Below are 18368 nucleotides of genomic sequence, written 5' to 3'. Positions count from 1 at the left end.
TACGCCGCGATGGTACAGAACTGCTTGGCGGCGCCAGTTGCTCAATTTCCAATGGCACCCATCTGTAAAAACCTGGCCATTCGTTAGGCCAATCTAGACCAAAAACTTGAAGGTTAGCTAATCGTGACGCCACCTGCGGCTCTCATATGCATTGTTTAGAACCGCTCAAAAATGGAGAAAAAAATCTCGAAGTGCGGCACTTGTAGTTAACAGAGCAGTTCATTGGCGGCGCCGCAACCTCCTGCTTTCCAGAAAATCATCGCGAGGCATGTCCAAGTTTTGATTTGCACTTTATGAAATACAATAAAAAAATCTGAGTACTCCGAACGTAAGTACAAGACCCCACATTTGATTGGCTTGCGGGCGCCGTGCCTTCCGCTGCAGTACCAATTAAATGCGCAAAGCAGCTGCTTCCCTTAGCTCTGAAAAGCGGCCGATAGACTCACGTTTACAATCTGCGCGCACTTACGGCGGAGGCGCCGTAAAAACGTTGGTACCGTAATAACCCGAGTGTTGTAGGCGATGTTCGAGAAATCGACGTTACGCTGCGGAGGCACTGCTGAGATAGGGATCGGCGTGCAGAACTGCCTCGTTTGCTCCTTTGCCTGAGTGGTTCGTGGCATTGTTCGCGGGCACATTCACTCGTAGGAGCGATTCTGGACGTATATACAGCGCAGCGGCATGGTGGATCAAGCGCCGGCACTCGCGGCATCTCCCCCTGCAGTCCGCCAGGTCGTAGCCCGCTCCAAATGTTGTTAGCCCTTCGTAACCGACAAGCAGGTTGTTCTCATTATTTAAGTGTCGCGGTTCTTCCTCACATGCATACAGAAAATATTTTCTTTACGGCGGCGATGACCAAGACGACGCGCTTGTTGAGGCGAAGACATATCTCGAGGGATGTGGCAAACCGGAAGCAGCCAGTGGGGGTCTGACTGGCTGATCACTTCCAGGTGACGAGCGAAATTTTCTGCGGGTGCAGAAACGAGCGACGACGTAAGCGACACGGGCAAAATGCTTCGCGCTACGGTGCGGCTCGTCGCGGCAGACGCTCGCGATTCCCGCCGCCGCTCAAAAACATGTTTCGAGCAGTCACGGCGGCTCAAGCGGTCGGGTATACCAGGTTCCAACGAAAAACGCCGCTCAATCGCTCAATTCGCTCAGTCGCTTGCACGTGAACAAGCGTTATGATTTCTTTGCTTTTCCCTCCGCGGTGGCTTAGTGGTTATGGTGCTCGGCTGCTGACCTGCTGACCCAAAAAACGCGGGTTCGATCCCAGCTTGCGGGAGCCGTATTTCGATGGAGGCGAAATGCTAGAGGTCTATGCAACGTATACAGTGTGCTATATCGGCGCACGTTAGAACCCGAGGCGGTCGAAATTATCCGCAGTCCGCCAGTTCGGCGCAGACCAAACTTTTTCTGCTTAATGCCTTCGAAAGGGTCTTGTGCCTGCGGATGAGAGTCCTGTGTCTTATACTCTGCCTTTCGTGTGTCTATTTCTGCGCTAAACACGTTTCTCGTGCTTGATGGTAAAGCTGGGAAACCCGAGGTTTCCGAGCATCCCGTGCACGCGCTAAGTGACATTTTAAGACAATACATGACACGAAATTAGAAGGAAAAATAAAATCATAGTGCAGCAGACAAGGATACCTATTGAGATTTCATATCTTTACAAGTGACAACAATTTTTTCTAGCAAAAAAAAAATGCGAAATTAGTTTCCTTTTTTTTTTCAAATGGCATCAAAGTTTTCACAACTCTTCAAAGAGTTTTCACTGCACCGTAAACCTCTAAAATTTCACTAGAAAACACGCCACAGGCTTAGTCACATGTGCTATTATCGAGTATAAATTTTGTCACCTACCACGACAGAAGGAGCTAATTTTCAAGCAGCTGTTGCCAAACGCAACTCAGTCATCGCTTCCATTTTCCTAGACGTGCTTGCGCGGAACGGAGATGGATTTTGACTATCACTGGTAATTTAAGGCCCACTTGAGGACGAAATTTTGCGCTACAGAAGACGTCCACGCACAGCAGGCAAAAGTCCCCTGTGAAGTTAATCTTAGATCCATTACGTCAGTCACATCCGGGAACACGATGTAGACCATGCAGTCTTTGATGTGGATGAAAAAAAGGTAGTATCAGGCGGCCATCGACCCATGCGACTTGCCCGATGGAGACGCCACTCGTACAATTCATCACATTATCAAGCAATGCTTCTTTTTCGCCGACGACTGTTCATGCTCATCCTGCTTTTGTTCATGTTGGTCCTGCTTCGGTTCCGTTTTCTGATGCTTCTGGTCTTTCTCGACTGGTTTTCCATGTTTCTCTTCTGCAGGCTTCGGCTCCTTCTCGGCATGAGATTTTGAACTGCGCCTTTCTTCGACCTTCTCGACATGAGATTTTGAATGGTGCCTTTCGTCGACCTTTGACACCTTCTCGTCGGACGGTTTCGGCTCCTGGTCGGCCGCCGGCTTCGGATGCTTTTCGTGGTCCGGTACTGGCTCCTCAGTCGGCTTCTGGGGTGCAGCCTCCACCGCTTGCTTCTGGGTTGCAGCCTCCTCCGCTGGCTTCTGGGGTGCAGCCTCCTCCGCTGGCTTCAGAGTTGCAGCCTCCTCAGCTGGCTTCTGGGTTGCAGCCTCCTCCGCTGGTTTCTGGGTTGCAGCCTCCTCCGCTGGCTTCAGGGTTGCAGCCTCCTCAGCTGGCTTCTGGGGTGCAGCCTCCTCCGCTGGGTTCTGGGTTGCAGCCTCCTCAGCGGGCTTCTCCTCGACGACAGGCTGTGACTGCTTGCGTTCGGCCGGTTCTGCGGGCTTGCCTTCTGCCGCTTTGGACCCTGTCGACGCGGTAGAGTGGGCCGACGCGCTGACAGCGCTGGCCTTGTGCGTCACTGGAGGAGCGGTGATGTGAACGACATCCTGGACGTCGCTGGCAGCCATGTTGACTCAGGGCTCTCCACGAACGTCCAGTGTATCCCGGTGCAGCTGCAGTGGCGAAAACGTAATTTTATTAGCCGAGTATTAAAGGGGTAACGACGTCGTTCTCTCCATAAGTCGTCGCTTGTCTCGCATGCACGATGCTAGAGATTTTTAGCAGCAGGCACGCTGTGCATCAGCGCTTTAGGTACACTGTAGCGACGGTACAGTGGCGGTGTCAGGACAGCCATCTTGACCAAAACAGTACTGCTCACTGACATGGAGTCGGAAAGCATTTATAGATTGGAGCGGTTAGTTTTGCTTTGCTGCAGCAGCGGGTGGGGCCATCAGTCGAAGGCTACAGCACCATGTGCTGTACGAGTCGCCCGGTAGACCAGGTGGAGCTGGTCTTCCTGGGACGAGTTGGTCAACACGGTCACCCATTGGGGTGAACTAGCCGTCTATTACGCCAACGCCTAGTTTCTAGCTAGAAGGCGCTGCTATGGCACTCTCTTGATTCCTTCGCTCCCTCATTCATCCTTCTCCCACGGCGTTGTTGGGGTGTCCACCGAGAAGTGAGACAGTTACTGCGTCTTCCCTTTTCTCAAAACCAATTTCTATTTCAGATATAAATATATTGGTTTTTGAGGAAATTAAAGGCGCAGTAACTGACACTTCTCGATACACACCTCAACCGCGCCGTGAGGGAAGGAAGGTGGGAGTGAAAAGAATAAAGATGTGCCGTAGTGGAGAACTCCAGAATTATTTAGACCACATGGGGATCTTTAACGTACTACACTGATGTCGCACAGCACACGGGCTCCTTTCGCGTCGGTGGACACTTGAACATTGCCGTGGTGGAGGGGATGAAGGAAGGAGTGAAATACGTAAGGAATAAAAAAAAAGGACACCATAGTGGAGACTCCGGATCAGTAGCCGAACGCGCTAACCACTGAGCCACCGCGGCGGTTTTCATTTTCATTTCCATAGTGGAGGTCTCCAGATGAATTTCGACCAACTCGAGCGTCTTGCATTTCACCTCCTTTGAAACGCGACTGCGGCGGCCAGGATCGAATTCACGTCCTCGAGCTCAGCGCCCGAGTGCGCTAACCACTGAGCCACCACGGCGGGATTGGTATAGTACCCATGTGCTACAGAGGTGTTCCTTCGGTTACGTGCCATCTATGCGGAACGCACATGGGTACTATACCAATCCCGCCGTGGTGGCTCAGTGGTTAGCGCACTCGGGCGCTGGGCTCGAGGACGTGGATTCGATCCTGGCCGCCGCAGTCGCGTTTCGAAGGAGGTGAAATGCAAGACGCTCGAGTTGGTCGAAATTCATCTGGAGATCTCCACTATGGAAATGAAAATCCGGAGTCTCCACTATGGTGTCCTTTTTTTCATTCGTGTTTAGAGAGACATAAGGAAAGCGAAATAGCTGCCTCACATTTAGGTGGACAAATCAACCGCACCGTGAAGGAAGGGATGAAGGAGGGAGTGAAAGAAGGAAGAGGTGGCGCCGTAGTGAAGGACTCCGGATTAATTTATGCCACCTGGTGTTCTCTCACGTGCACTACTGACATCGCACAGCATACGGGGTTCATATATATATATATATATATATATAGTAATTAAAGCTCCTATTGCGAGACACATTACAGCGATAGCCATATAGTTAGGATGAAGTACGTACTTCCTTTGGTATAGCTAGGTGTCTGCAATTAAGGCATGTTGCAAACGAAAACTCGCGTTCTCCCGCTGGGCTGCAGGAGAGTGCTACGGAGGTGCACCCAAGCCACGAATGCCATATTTGTTGTTCATGATGATATAGTTAGTGGTCATTAACCATGTGGCAAGGGCAGAGCTGCAAGTCAAATACGTCAGTTCTCGGCGGAGAAAGAACGAAAGGTCTATAGTGACTCGAGCACAGGTGGAGAAGGTAATAAAGAGGGAGAGAGAGAAAGCGGCTGCATGGCGACCTGTCTTGCACGTCGTTTTATAGAAAGGAGAAAAATCATTTTCAAAGGTGGTTTTTTGTTACGTTTATGAGACGGACATAAAACAAGCGACCCGCACTCTTCTACAGTCGGATGCAAATTAAGAACACAGTGGCTTTTCCCCGTCAAAGGACCCCTTTCCAGACAATGGCGTGTGACAAAGCAGGGAGTGTGACAAAGCAGGGAGTGTGACAAAGCAGGGAGTGGTAGATAAAAGGGGATAGTCCCCTCCTTCCATGGTCAAGGATAGACTCCGCTCTCCATTATGGAGCCGCTCCATGCATTGTCACTCTAGGAGGGTCATTAATTAGAATCGCCCGGGGGGTCCTTTGACAAGGAAAAGCCGCTGCATTTTTAAGTTGTATCCGACTGCAGTGTGCTCGACGGTAACTCACGTAAAACAGCTCACAGTGAAACGAAGCGTCGGCATTTCTAACGTATGTAATAGTATTCGGAAACCACTTTTTTTTACAGTACACTCAATACCTAGGAGAAAGGTAGCGTTTCTGAACGCGAGTCTCGAGGGGCTGGCGCGACGGAGGCTTTATAAAAGTATGTAAACGAAACAAAATTTTTGCAAAAGGTGTGGTTTAATTATATTTTATGCGAAAAACGCGAGATTTAATTCACTTTAAATAACAAGTCAACGAAGCGGAAAAAATATTCATCAATAAAATTCCTTCGCAAGTGAATGAAACGAAAATTAACAACACTATTACAACAACAAGTTGGCTCTGCTTGCTACAGCCTCCCAACTTTTTAATAAATTCGCGCGAGCGTGCACAGTTCGCTCAGTCACTGCCTTCATGTAGTTCCTAAACATTCTAGAGTGGAGAAGGGAGTCTCAGATCCCTTGTCAGTCCAGGTGGGGGGGGGGGGGGGGGGGGGGGTAATGATGGCAATACCAAGTGCATCATTTTTTTTTTACTAATAGACAAAGTCATTCAAACGCTGCTAGTGTCGTGAACTACCAAAATCGTCGCGTACAGCGCGACACGACTTCCGCGACTTCACAAACTTCACTGCATGACAGCATGGATGAATCTGCCAGACATTTGAGTCGTGTCTATGAAGTTGGCCAGGCTCTTTCGTATGAGCAGACTCTCCGAGTGGACGAGGGCGCTGCAGGCGGCTTGCGAGGGGGAAACGGATGGCAGAAGAGGCGGCAGAGAGAGGAGGCGGAGAGGCGTTTGTGTACTGTCGCAGTCAGCTTTGCCGCTCCGCGCCCTCGCCCTGTCACTGTCGGCTGGTGGTGGATTCGAGCCTCACCAGCGGTGCTGCCGTTGATTTGCAAATAATCTGCCATCCTGCAACCGCACGAATAGATGCTATGGGTATGAGGCAAACTATTTCGGCACTACTCGTCGCAGTTCTGTGCGCCCTAGTGGCGCGCAGCTCTGCTGCTCTGGTCGGAGCTCCGATGAAGCATGACCCGAAAGAGTTTGAGAATTATCTTGACGAGGCTCACTTCGTGGCGTCGTCCCAGGTGGAGGGCCGTGAGTTCTACGACACCGTCGTCGAGATCCTCGAAGCCGAAACCCAGGTGAGCCGTCGAGAAGCGAAGGGCGCAGCGCCGCTGGATGCGCGATCCATTCGCGCGAGCAACCGCGCTCACGCACTGGCACGTGATTTTGCGAGCGCATCGCGCAACCCTTGGCACGGGCACAGGGACGACGAAAAAGAGGCCCAGTCATGCGATGGGAAAAAATAGCATTGTTGATAAGGCCAGGGCGGGAACTCGATCGGAGAAAAAAAAAGGTCTCGATCACGGTGCGCCAAGATGCTCACACCATGTAACTAGAAACTCACTCTCTAAGAGAGAAATTGAGCTTAAACATTGTCCGCTGCCATAATTTAATTTGGCTGACAACAGATCTTGTCGAGCAGTTAAGGGGCATCAAAACTATGCCTGGGTTTTCATTATCGTGACATATATGTGGTTTCTTCAAAGCCTGTACGTAATTACTCCATCGAATGCAGCGAAAGTTCGGGCCGCAAAGAGCTGAATATGTAAACTTTGCTACATACGTCACAACGGAAATATACATATGTATTAGTCAGCAATTTGAAGAGAGATATCATGGGTATAAAGACTCACATCCTTTGTGAGTTTAGTTTTTTAACCGCACACCATGGCTAACAAAAGGTAAAATAGTAATGAAGTAAGTTGATTGTAACTCGACGCACGCACCTACGCGCGCTCAAAATGAGCTCTTTCTATTTTTATCGCGATACTTTCTGAAGAAGAAACCGAAAGACCGGGTGCTATCACTTAAATGCGCATCTCACCATGTATGGTGCGATTGAGCTATCTTCCCTGCCAGCGAAGATAATGGACGGCTTTGTGATAACTCGCTTGAGTGGCGACGGTGCATCCATAGCTGTAAGCTCTGTGGGGCTAGAAATAACCTGCAACTGTTTTTCCGATTGCAGTTGCTGTTCGAATTAGTGCTGATGTGGATTGTCAGCCTTTTATTTTATTTTTCTCCGCACGAGGAGATTGCTGATGTATAAATATCCAGGCACAAATAACACAGCGGTGAATTCACACCTCTCAAGTGCTGCCACACAGCTGTTCTTCTGCTCAGTTTGTGTGGCACTTAAAAATAACTGTTATTCACATGCTGAGCTTAACTTGCTGACTAATACATCCTCCTGATACCTGGCAATGGAAAATTTGTCCAACTGACTACTCCCAAGAATTATTGCAGAAACGTAAGCTATTCTGGGAGTCGACTCGAAAGGAGAATGATGACGACCATAAAGTGGAATTAGTACACGATAGACTGATTGTAAATAATGAAACGTTTGTCTGGAATGACACATCGAATCACTGTGCTAAAATTTCCTCCCAAACCGACTGACTCCCTGCTCCCACACCTTCAAGTTATTGGCACCTTAATATTCTTGACCGGAATGCCCATAGTAAAGTAGCGAGTAAAGCAGAATCGCTCAAAGTCTTACTTATCATTCATAGTCCACCCATAGAGGTATTTTCAAAATTCTAAAAACTGATATGGATATTACTTATGGTGAGCTACACACCTCTCAATAAATAAGGAGACTAACTGACTGCAATAATTAAAAAGTTGACTATTCAGTATTAGTGAACCAGCCTACAAGTTAGCAGATCTTAGCTGTATTCTGATGCAGTACACCACTGATAATGCTATACCAAAAAAAGCGCTCTTCTAACTAAAAAAACCTATTTTTAAAAATTGCAGAACATCATAGATGAAACACCCGGCATATATATGCTGTTAAATTGAGAAGTGCTGGAGTGGGCTTTATTGTCACACACAGATGATAAATATTCAAAGAAGAAGTTCATGCACTTAGCTTACAGTATATATCATGGAATATTTCTAGGAGATATCAGGACACTTCTTCTTCTGAACTAATACTTTTTATTTGTTTTTCTTTCCAAGGAACACGTTACTATACGAAACGCCGGAGATTTGGAACCAAACACTGATGGATGCTTGAGAATAAAACCGCCACAAAGTCTGAGGCCACTTTCAGTGGATGGTTCCTTGTTATCATATTTGTTGATCATGATGGCCTGACATTCTTGTGCAGGCGCAGAGATCCTGGATCAACACAGAATAAGTAAAACAGTTTCCTTACCTCGAGCTACTCGTATATACCATTGAACTTTTTGCGTGCGCACCTCCACCCAATGGAAATTATGCGTAAAAAGTGAGATATGTTGCGGGTGTGTAGTACATGGAGGCGACTGTGTATGTCAGAGGGCGTAGGGCATGAATTTCCTGCCTGCATATATTGCCTGGATGATTTAGTAGGGCTAAGCCACACCTAGTTCCTTCCTGTCTTTATATAATTTCATGGCTTTTTGTGAGCAAGGTGAGCAGGTTCTCTTCTGGCTCCTAGTTTTTCTGCTCACAGTTTCTTTTACATTTCATGTATGCATGCACACTCTCTCTCTCCTGTGTTTGTCTATGTTGATGCTTGCAAGTGTACTTTTTCTGTGTGCATTTGTAGTACTGGGTTGGCATGCAAACACACTGCATGTGCCACATGCAAGAATTTCCTGACTAGTACATTCGTCTGTCCATTTGGATAGTATACCAGAATGTTGGCTGGAGCATTTTCTTGTACTTGGAAAGTTCAATTTTGTCATTGGTACAGGTTACACATACAGAGGCCTTGTTAGTAATTTTTGAAGGTGCGCATGGTTGTTTCGAAGTTTCTGAACTAGCTTAGCACGTGTTTTGCTTATTATTGACACCACTTTTATTCCCCTCTGTTCTTTCTTAAGAATAGGTAGCAGTTCCGTGGTTCGTGTTCTGAGAAATATTTACAACATGCAAATCTATTTGTGCCAAAACACTTGCATGCAGTTGCACAACTTGGGAAAATATGTGGTAATTTCTTTTGGCTTCAGTGTTGCACATCTGCATCAAATGAGGTGAAAGAGGTGTACGCATTGTTCTGATTTTGACTAATACCAGCTCTTAATATTTATTTCTACGTCTATGGCATTTTTGTCTGAGTGCTCTGTTATTTTTGAAGAAATGTCAAAGTATTAGGTTTGATGCTGTATTATGAATTTGTTTTGTGGGCGTCCCACACTTTTTGGATAAGCTACTGTCATATGCCCAGTGCCTGTTCAGCTTTTGCACATTGGTCGCCATCTTTTTGTGTTATTTTTCTGCCCTGATTTAACTTTTAACAGAGTATACTAAGGGGCCAGTTGGTCAGACATATTATAAACAAAAACGTAGCATATGGACGGGACGAAGAAGGGCGAAGACGAAGCGAGGGCGAGGGCGAAGGACGAAGAAGGGCGAAGTAGCAACTGTCCTGTCTTCGCCCTTCTTCGTCCCGTCCATATGCTACGTTTTTGTTTATAATCTGACTTAACTTCCTAGGAAACATAGAAAATCCGCAAGCAGCATCTTCCAAGTGTTCAAGCAGCAAGCAGCACTGAAACTGCTGTAGTAATACTGATGTGTTGGTGCTCGCTCTCATGATTGCATCACAAAATCAAGCGTTGGGAGCTGCTACTACAGATTTTGAGTGGAGACAAGGGAGCTGCTACTACAGATTTTGAGTGGAGACAAAAATTTTCAGTGAAGATAAATATGAAAGCATTTAAGTCTGAATTACATCCCCTTAGATGTCGTCTGAAGACATTATTAGGTGCAAAGGATATGAAACAACACCTCTTAAGTAAACACACCAATGAAGCCAAGAGCGTGAAAGCTAGAAGGCTGAAGGATGGACTATAGTGCTTAACAGTAGACCGAAGTAGCTTATTCTGATTTATCACTTTTGTTTGTACACAGTGAAACAGTTCATAACCAATTTATTATCATTATTACAAGACAGAAAAATAAGAGCAACATACCAGTTTTGAAGACCACAGCAAACTGTTTGTATTGCGCCTAGCGGTACCACTTTTTTCCTTCAAAAGTGTCGGAAATTCTGGGAGTTCTCTTTTTTTGTTGTTACCATGAATAGTAGGTTGTCATTGACGTGCAATAGTTTTTTTTTTGGTATCTCACTTTTCTTTAACCATTTACTTCTATTTTTCTGTGGAAAGTATCGCACAAATAAACAATAGTTTTCATATTTTAGCTCAACAGTGACGCTTTTTATTTTCCGTGATTGCTACTTCTGCGTTCTGACACTTTGCACTCTTCCATTTCGCCTGCAGGTTGTGTCAGGAGTGATATACAGGCTCAAAATGAAGATGACAGAATCAACGTGCAAGGTCTCAAAAGGGAACTATTCCAAAGAGCTATGTGTGCCGAAGAAAGGGAAGGTGAGATGCAGCATGGCTTTGTTAGCAGCATTTTTTCTTGATACCAAAGGAGAGCCCTCAGTTCTGAGCACATTACTTTGCTTTAACTACCATGTAGACATTGAGTGCGAATGTATGTTTTTTTGAGTTTGTCTGCTTGACTGAAGATTTCTGAATGAATTTTTTAGAGGCTTTCTTTAACGGTTAATGTAATGTAAAAAGAAAAAGCAGCCTAAACACGGCATAAAATAACGATAAGAATGATGAGACTGGTGCGAGTTAGAAAGTATACTTCAATTTCCTTAACCTCTTGCTCTAACTTTGCTTAAGTCGTGATTTCGCACCTCAAATCATCTAACTAGGCCAGGCTTCAGTGGAGCTTTCACACATTCCTAACTGCTGCTTTATTGAGTCTACAATACCTTTGCACAGATTTTTATTTAACTGTAATAAGTGAAGGCTGATAGCTTTGCAATTGGTCACACTCCTCAGCAAACTGTTATAGAACATCCTCATGTGTGGACATTCATATAATAGTGTCTGCTCTGCTGACACAAACTGTGGAGCTATGTGTGTGTATGTGTACCTTATATTTTTTTGTATATGGGTAAGATTTTGTGGCAGTGCCTTAAAGAGACACATAGGCCAACTTTCTGAATGCCTATTTGCTTCTTACAAACTGGACCACACATGCGCTAGATTTTGCGACATGCATTTTTGACATTTTAATTCAAGACACAACATAACACAAGCCATTTTGCCACAATTTTTAGTGAGATAGGGTTGTTTGTCTGCCTCTAGTTTTTCATAATTTAATTTTTCATGTTTAGCATATGTGCTTAATTTCTTTTGTTCTGCGCTTGATCAACTGCCTTTGTTGCTTCAACAGCCAGTAAAGATTTGCGAAGCGGAAGTGTACAGCAGGGCGTGGGAAAACTACCACAATGTGAACTCCTTCACATGTGAAGCGGTACGTCCGTATTTCTACGCCGTAGTTCTTTTTTGTTGTGCTGAAACATGTACATTCATATTCTTTCTATGCTAATGCTGGTTAAAGTGTAAAGGGCATGTATTAGGCAAAATGTTTGTTCTAGTTTGGGTTGGTAAAGATCTCACCATTAAGTTCTTTCCTTAAGCTTCTTCGAATTCAGCACAAGGCTTGCGGTAGCACTTGTTGCCCTTGTTCATACTTATGGTGAAAACCTTCAGTGCGCATAATTGTTTGCCTTGTCTATGAATACAAGCTTGCCTTCATATATGAGGGAACTGCTAACGTGAAAGTTCATGCTTTCTTGGGGTGCTTTTGCACCACATAAATTTACAGTGGTTGCCCCCCCTTTTTTTGCCAGCAAATTGACGAATAATTCAAATTTCCTGTCTAATTAGGAAAGCTTTTCTAAAACATATGTATAAGTAGCCTTTTTTTTAAATCTTTTTTTCTTAGAACATAACTTTTGAAGCAGCTTTTTGAGCTGTGTGTGCCGTCGTAATGGCTCTCGCTTCTACAGGCACTTTGTGTTTTGTGGCTTACACATATGTTTGCTAGGTTTTATTAACAAAATTAATTTAACAGAGTAAGAATGGTGCCTCGTCTGAGCTCTTTAGGCTAAAATGTCCTTTGTAAACATTTTCTTGCCTTAATCCAGGCCATGTCAATTGTCACACGGATATCGGGAGTTCTAGACCCAAAGGTATGTCCTTCACTTGGAGCATTTGTGATGTTCCACACCCTTATTTACCTGGTGATTTAGTATCTGGATGTTCTTTTGTCATTTAAATGTGTTCGTGTGGGGCCGCCACAGTGGCTCTGTGGTTATGGCGCTCGGCTGCTGACCCAAAAGACGTGGGTTTGATATCGGCCACGGTGGTCAACAAATCCGATGGAGGAGAAATTCTAGAGGTCTGTGTACTATGCGATGTCAGTGCATGTTAAAGAACCACAGGTGGTTGAAATTTTCGGTACCCTTCACTATGGTGTCCCTCATAGCCTGAGTCGGTGGGACGTGAAACTCCCATAAACCGTAAACCATAAGCCTGTTCGCGTTGAAATATCACGGAATGCTGAAGGCCTGTTCGAACAAACTATTTCAGAACTATAATCAATGCCAGCATGTTCCATGATGTGCAGTTGTAATGTGATTTCGCTTTCCCGGCATTTTGCTTTAATATAACCACATCAAGCATGGCACTAGAAGGCCTGATTAATTGCTGTAAATTTGGGTATGCTGCAGGAAAGAGCGAAGTGCCACGACACTTTGTGCTAAGGAAGTGTGAATTTTGGTCTATTTTGTAGAATTAGTACTTCTATAAAAGTATGCAAGCGAGGTGTAAGTAATCCTCTTTTGCAGGGAGATATACAGCAAACAAGCAGTAAGTGTCATGCTAGGCATAAAAAAAAGCCTCAGATGCCTGCATAGAAATGCAGCCAAGACTGCCATATGCTGTCACACCGTTCACTACTTGTAGTGACTTTAAATGGAGCTCTTTGCATGCACGCAATGTGTGTTCTAGTTTCATTTTAATTTCTGTTAAGAGTGCTCTGGTGAGATATGAGTGTGAGGGTCATCAAAACACCTTGCGCATGGAAAGGAGCACTGGTCTTGGCACTACATTATATGTGGGTCAACAATGTACCCCTATTGAGCCCACTGCATCTGCATTATTAGTGATTGCTGCTTGTTTGGAAAAGGAGGGTCATGACTCAATGTCTTCATCAAATGCAAAACTCTAATGCTGCCCTGTAGATGTTCAACTGTAGATGTTTGAAGTGATGTAAGCATAATGCTCCTTCTCAAGATAAAAACTGAAGCGGAACTGCAGTGGCGTCAGCGTGTGAAGTTAAATCAAATCAAATAATTTATTTCATGCACTCATGAGGACATGAGTAGTAATGTAGTGTGGGATTGGCAGTGCAATGGATAGTAATTAATGAGCAATAATTTGGCCATACTTTTTCTAGCCGGTGTTTCCAAGCGCACAGCATCTGTAAGCTGATCTTTTCTGCTTCTCAGTATGTTTTCTGGTGCTAAAGTATTATGTAAGTCTTTCTCCAAAGTAACAGTGTCAGAAACTGAGCTATACAGTATGACGTCGCTTTGAGAAAAAAATTGTTTTTGTTAAAATGGTGCATAACATATATCAGTACCTTCATTTCACCATCCTTGTAGTCATGTTTTCTTTCACCTTGTAATTGCTCCAAAATATGTTCTACTAGTTTGAAACATTGCACATTTCTTTTTGTGCCATTCTTTGCCTCTTGTTCACATGTGCGCATTCCAGCACAAACAGTCGTGAGCAGAATAGATAGAAAGCATAGAAGCCTGTCTTGGTATTCACCAGTCATTTATTGCTTTCCTTCTTAAAAGCTATTGCAGTTAAATCTTATGTGAGCAAATGACCACTCAAGGCCTCAGTGGTGCGTCATGATCTGCTACTTTCCCAACGGTGTGCAGTCCTGTTCTGTAAAATGTGTGGTTTCTGATGCATACTTCCTCACACAAAAACTATGAATAGGCACTGGCCGTGGTGGCAATCGCTGCTATAAAATTGATTGAAGCTAAACATTGGCACCAAATTTGAAGGTCTCTAGTGTTCTCTTTTTACTGCAGTGACCCACTGGTACACTTAAGAGCTTCATTGCTAAAAGAAGTAGTTGAAAACCACATCACTGTGACCACCTTTGCTTGTGCGGTCAAATTGTGCTGTTGAGCAAACGCTTCAAACAGTTTCAAAATCTTTGGACATCTCTGTTTTCCAGGACTTGACTTTTGCCTACCTGTCGAAGCATCTCAAGTTGTCCCAGGAGCGGTCACTCTTCAGCGTATTTGTTCGGACTTACAACAAGACTTACAAAGACAAAGAAGGTTTGGAAACATTCAGTTTTATACTTTAAGAGTTTTGGAACTGGCCTGGTGAAAGCTACTGTTTCTTTGCTTGAGGCTTCCATCCGCTCGCAGCCTGACTGCTGTGAACTCTAGATGCTGGTGGGACAAAAGCATGAGTTCAAGTTAACTGGCATATCAAATTATGTCAGTTTGAATGAGCAGGATTTCGCTGTGTGACACCTGCAAAAAGATTGTCATAGCTGATAAAGTATGGAGCAACATCTAGAACTTTTCTTACGTTTCTTCTCTAGTAGCACCAGGTCTGAGTATACTGTATTAGTGACTTGTACGAAATTGACAACAAGCTTTGGCAGCACCTTGAACTAGTCCAAGAAGGATCCTTACACATGGAACTATGTTTTGCTTTGTTACCCAAGTGGTTCACTGTCAAACTTGGATATTGTTGTCTGAGTTTTTCTGCAAAAGTATATCTTGGAAGCGCGCTGCTACATGGATTTTTGCACAGTGCCGAGATAGAAGAGCATCCATGTGTAGCTGCACGAGTCTTCTGACGTCAGCAATACAGAGAGAGCATGGAAATAGGAAGTTTCCACGCTGTAGTTGGATGCTTGCAGGACCATGACAACGTAGTTCATATCAGGCACCTATCAGGCACCGAGCCTATATTTCTAAAAAGATTATTTATCTGGACTACAAGGGCCTATGTCAGTACGAGGTGCTTTTTGTTAAAAAAAATTGATATGCACACTTGAGTGAGTGACGAACGGGCATATTTCAAGTGCAAAAGGTTTTGTGTGTGACGGTCTTCATAACCGTAGGCATTATTACGGTGGGCATGTACGGCGAATGGTTCTTTGTTATCTGCAGAAAGTGGGGTGATTAATGATTTTATTTGAATTCCATTTCATTCTGATTATTTTCACACTTCGATTTCCCTATGGCCTCGCTGCGGATGGAATCTGACAGACTGGCGGTTGGCAGGAATAAAATACGTACCATGTTTACTTGCGTAATTTGCGGACCCCCAATGTTTTACCCGAGTTCTTGAAAAAAAAAAAGAACTTTCACTCGCATATTTTGTGCTCCCTGCTGCGCCAGACCACCAGAAAGTGTGCAAGTGCATGCAAGGCAGTCTTGGGAAGGATCGGTGTGGCTGCGTCATCGCGTGCGGTTGCAAAAGGTGCAAGTGCCCAGGGTACGAATTGTGAGCCATTTACCTGGCTCGCTAGCGCTGGTGGTCGCTTTCCTGGATAAACAGTTGCGCCCGTGCCCAAATCCGAATTTACCGAACCGTTTGCTGTTTGGTTTGCCGTTAGTCAGCTGGGCCACACGTGAGGGCGTCATTTTATCACCCGATATCTCCTTTGCCTTCCACTGCTGGCTTCGCGATTGTATCGTTGTGCGTTTATTGCTTTGAGCTGTATATGTGCCGTCATGCCTTACCGTGGGGAACTACATAACATGGGGCGGGGCGGGAGAGGGTATGCATCCTGTATTTGAAGCCAACCTTTTTTCTGCCTATCGAGGGGTGCAAGATTGGAGGGGGGGGGCCTACGTATAGACGGCAGTAGGCTATATATATTGCACATTATGACCTTTGCGGAGTTTTTAAGGACATGTTCAGAAAATGTTTGTGTAATTTGCGCACCCCCTTTTTGAAGCCTTACTTTAAAAAAATGTGCAAATAACGCGAGTAAATGCGTAGAATCATATGAAAAGAATTACATCATAGTAGCATTATATTCACTGCATGCCTTCCAGTCTGCTCACGAACAGACTTGAGAGCACAAGGCGTGGTTAAGTGCTCCAAGAAGAAAGTTTGCGTGATGAGGCGACCGCTTTTTTTCTTGCTTTCTATTGGTACGCTGATTAGAAATCCATATTCATATTCACGATATCACATGGTTAATAGTGAGCACTAAAAAAATTAAAAGGCCACCTCTTCATACCTCTTTAAACACACGAAACATTGACTGGCAAACCTTTCTAGTTCGTTTTCTGAGAATTCACATGGCAAACTGCTAATTGCCTGGCCTTGCTTACCTGCAATGCTAAATACGAAAAATTACGCTTTTAGTTTTATCATTCATCCATTGCACAAAAGTCTTCATCGTCGATGCCATTGATTTTAAATTCTCTCCAGAGTTTGCTTTGATTGTTTCCAGCTGTTTTCAAACACCAGACAGCGGTTTGTTCTTTGTCTCTCGTTCATTCCTCTAAACCTTCAAGAAAAAATAACTGTTTGACTAATATGAGGTTGCCACTATGTTTAACTGCCGAGCGGTTGTCGTGAAATTTTAAAACAAGCACAATTCTGCCTAGGCTGGCTACGAAAGCTGTCCTCCATAACACCTTCATATTGGATCAGTTGAGCCGCCCCCTATAGGTCATGAAAGTCACCAGCACTGCATGTGTCGAAGTAGGGACAGACTGGACAGTATAAAAGCATGCCTCTGCAAGGGTTAAGGGAAGACGCGGCTTTCAAATCATGAAAACCTCGGAAAAAAAATGTATTTTATAAAACACTAGATTTCATATCTTAATGTCATTGCAAATAAATCCCAAAAGATTTTCTTCGAAAACATCTCAAAAGTGACTTTAAAAAATGTATTTTTGGGACTGTAGGTAGCAAAAAACTTGCCGAGATCTCCGCAAAAATGCCAGTTTTCTTGAAAGTATTTTTTGGCTTGACTGCTCTACTTGCAGAAAGCGTAGCATGACAATGGCTTCATAGATTTTCATGTGGTTTGTTGCATTGAATTCCTTGATAAATTTTTTATTCAGCGACGTTCCTACATTTCTGCATTACTTTATTTTTTCACTCTTACTAATTTGACATGATGGTAATGAGTGCATATATGTCATATATCAATAAAGCATATAGTATATAATGTGTGGAAAAGCTCAGGTTCATAAAAATATTTGGAGAATGTTACCGCATGAACCATTCTTTTGGCTAAAATTTAATCGCCTCTATAGGCTCCTACCTTTTTTGTTGTCACGTCAGGCTTTCTGCAAGTTTGGTATACCAGTGAAGCTCACGAAGGTTTATAATGTCAAAACTACTGAAGATATAGTAGTGAAAATTTGTATTTATTCATTTACATAGTGTACTTCCCAATAAGCTTGCCAAATTTTATTGCTGTACGCCAAAAAATAAAAAAATTCACCTCTGAAATACGCGTCCCCCCTTAAGTGATAATGTTTTTGTGACAAGCATTTATTGAAGATTCTTGCCAGTAGGCGTTAAGCTCATGGGACCTTTGCAGGTTTTGTGCTTCATGCCAATTGCCAGTGTTGTCCTCATACCAGCTGTTCCATGCATGTTTCAATTGTAGACATAAATTACCTTGTTGCCTTTTGCAATCCGTTTTTGTCAGAACACGAAGCCCGCTTCATGATCTTCAAGAACAACTTGAAAAGGATTGCCCTTTTCAACCGGCTCGAAGAGGGGACAGCTCATTATGGACTCACAGAGTTCTCGGACCTGTCTCGTGAGTGGAGCTGGGCTTTTCTTTTTAAATATTTGTTTTTATACTGCTTTAATGCTCTAGATAGCGAGAGCTGTTTTGATTTGGTTTGGGTAGTTGCACACTCAGCAAATAGGGAGGCCTTTTGTTTAAAGAATTTTTGACGTTCCTGCATCGAGAAACTGTTTTACATGTACGTTTCCTACATTATACTAAAATTTCTGAGGGTTTTTCAACTTTGACACTTTCAGCTCTGCGGTATTAAAACAGTGAGCTGTATTTTCTATTACTTTGCCAGTCAAAACTATAGCATTTGATGCACTGCCTTGAAGTCTTCCCGGAAATAGCTTGATTGAAAGGAAAACCTTAATTTGACCATGA

General features: G+C 44.2%; 2 protein-coding genes across 2 annotated transcripts in view; one reads left to right on the top strand and one right to left on the bottom strand.

The window, feature by feature from the left end:
- Window positions 1-2048: 2048 nt before the first annotated feature.
- On the bottom strand, window positions 2049-6512 carry LOC144133529 (uncharacterized). Its single transcript, XM_077666688.1, has 2 exons — window positions 6374-6512; window positions 2049-2977 (listed from the first exon to the last, which is right to left on the bottom strand). Exon 2 carries the CDS (start codon window positions 2930-2932, stop codon window positions 2195-2197), a length of 738 nt encoding a protein of 245 aa, XP_077522814.1. The 5' UTR covers window positions 2933-2977; window positions 6374-6512; the 3' UTR covers window positions 2049-2194.
- The window catches only part of LOC144133527 (cathepsin L-like), a 31684-nt gene continuing 19389 nt past the window's right edge, over window positions 6074-18368 (top strand). The window contains exons 1-6 of the mRNA XM_077666684.1: window positions 6074-6448; window positions 10586-10693; window positions 11562-11642; window positions 12319-12363; window positions 14430-14535; window positions 17898-18011. Of these exons, the coding sequence (XP_077522810.1) occupies window positions 6236-6448; window positions 10586-10693; window positions 11562-11642; window positions 12319-12363; window positions 14430-14535; window positions 17898-18011 (667 nt within the window). The 5' untranslated portion in view covers window positions 6074-6235. The remainder of the gene's footprint in view (window positions 6449-10585; window positions 10694-11561; window positions 11643-12318; window positions 12364-14429; window positions 14536-17897; window positions 18012-18368) is intronic.

The sequence above is a fragment of the Amblyomma americanum genome, chromosome 5 (genome assembly GCF_052857255.1).
Source record: "Amblyomma americanum isolate KBUSLIRL-KWMA chromosome 5, ASM5285725v1, whole genome shotgun sequence".
NCBI lineage: Eukaryota > Metazoa > Arthropoda > Arachnida > Ixodida > Ixodidae > Amblyomma > Amblyomma americanum.
Note: the sequence above shows the minus strand (reverse complement) of the source record. Positions and strands in the feature narration are given on the sequence as shown.

What these genes read in the sequence shown, in the direction of transcription:
- LOC144133529 (XM_077666688.1), bottom strand. Translation starts at nt 2,932, where the DNA reads ATGGCTGCCAGCGACGTCCAGGATGTCGTTCACATCACCGCTCCTCCA.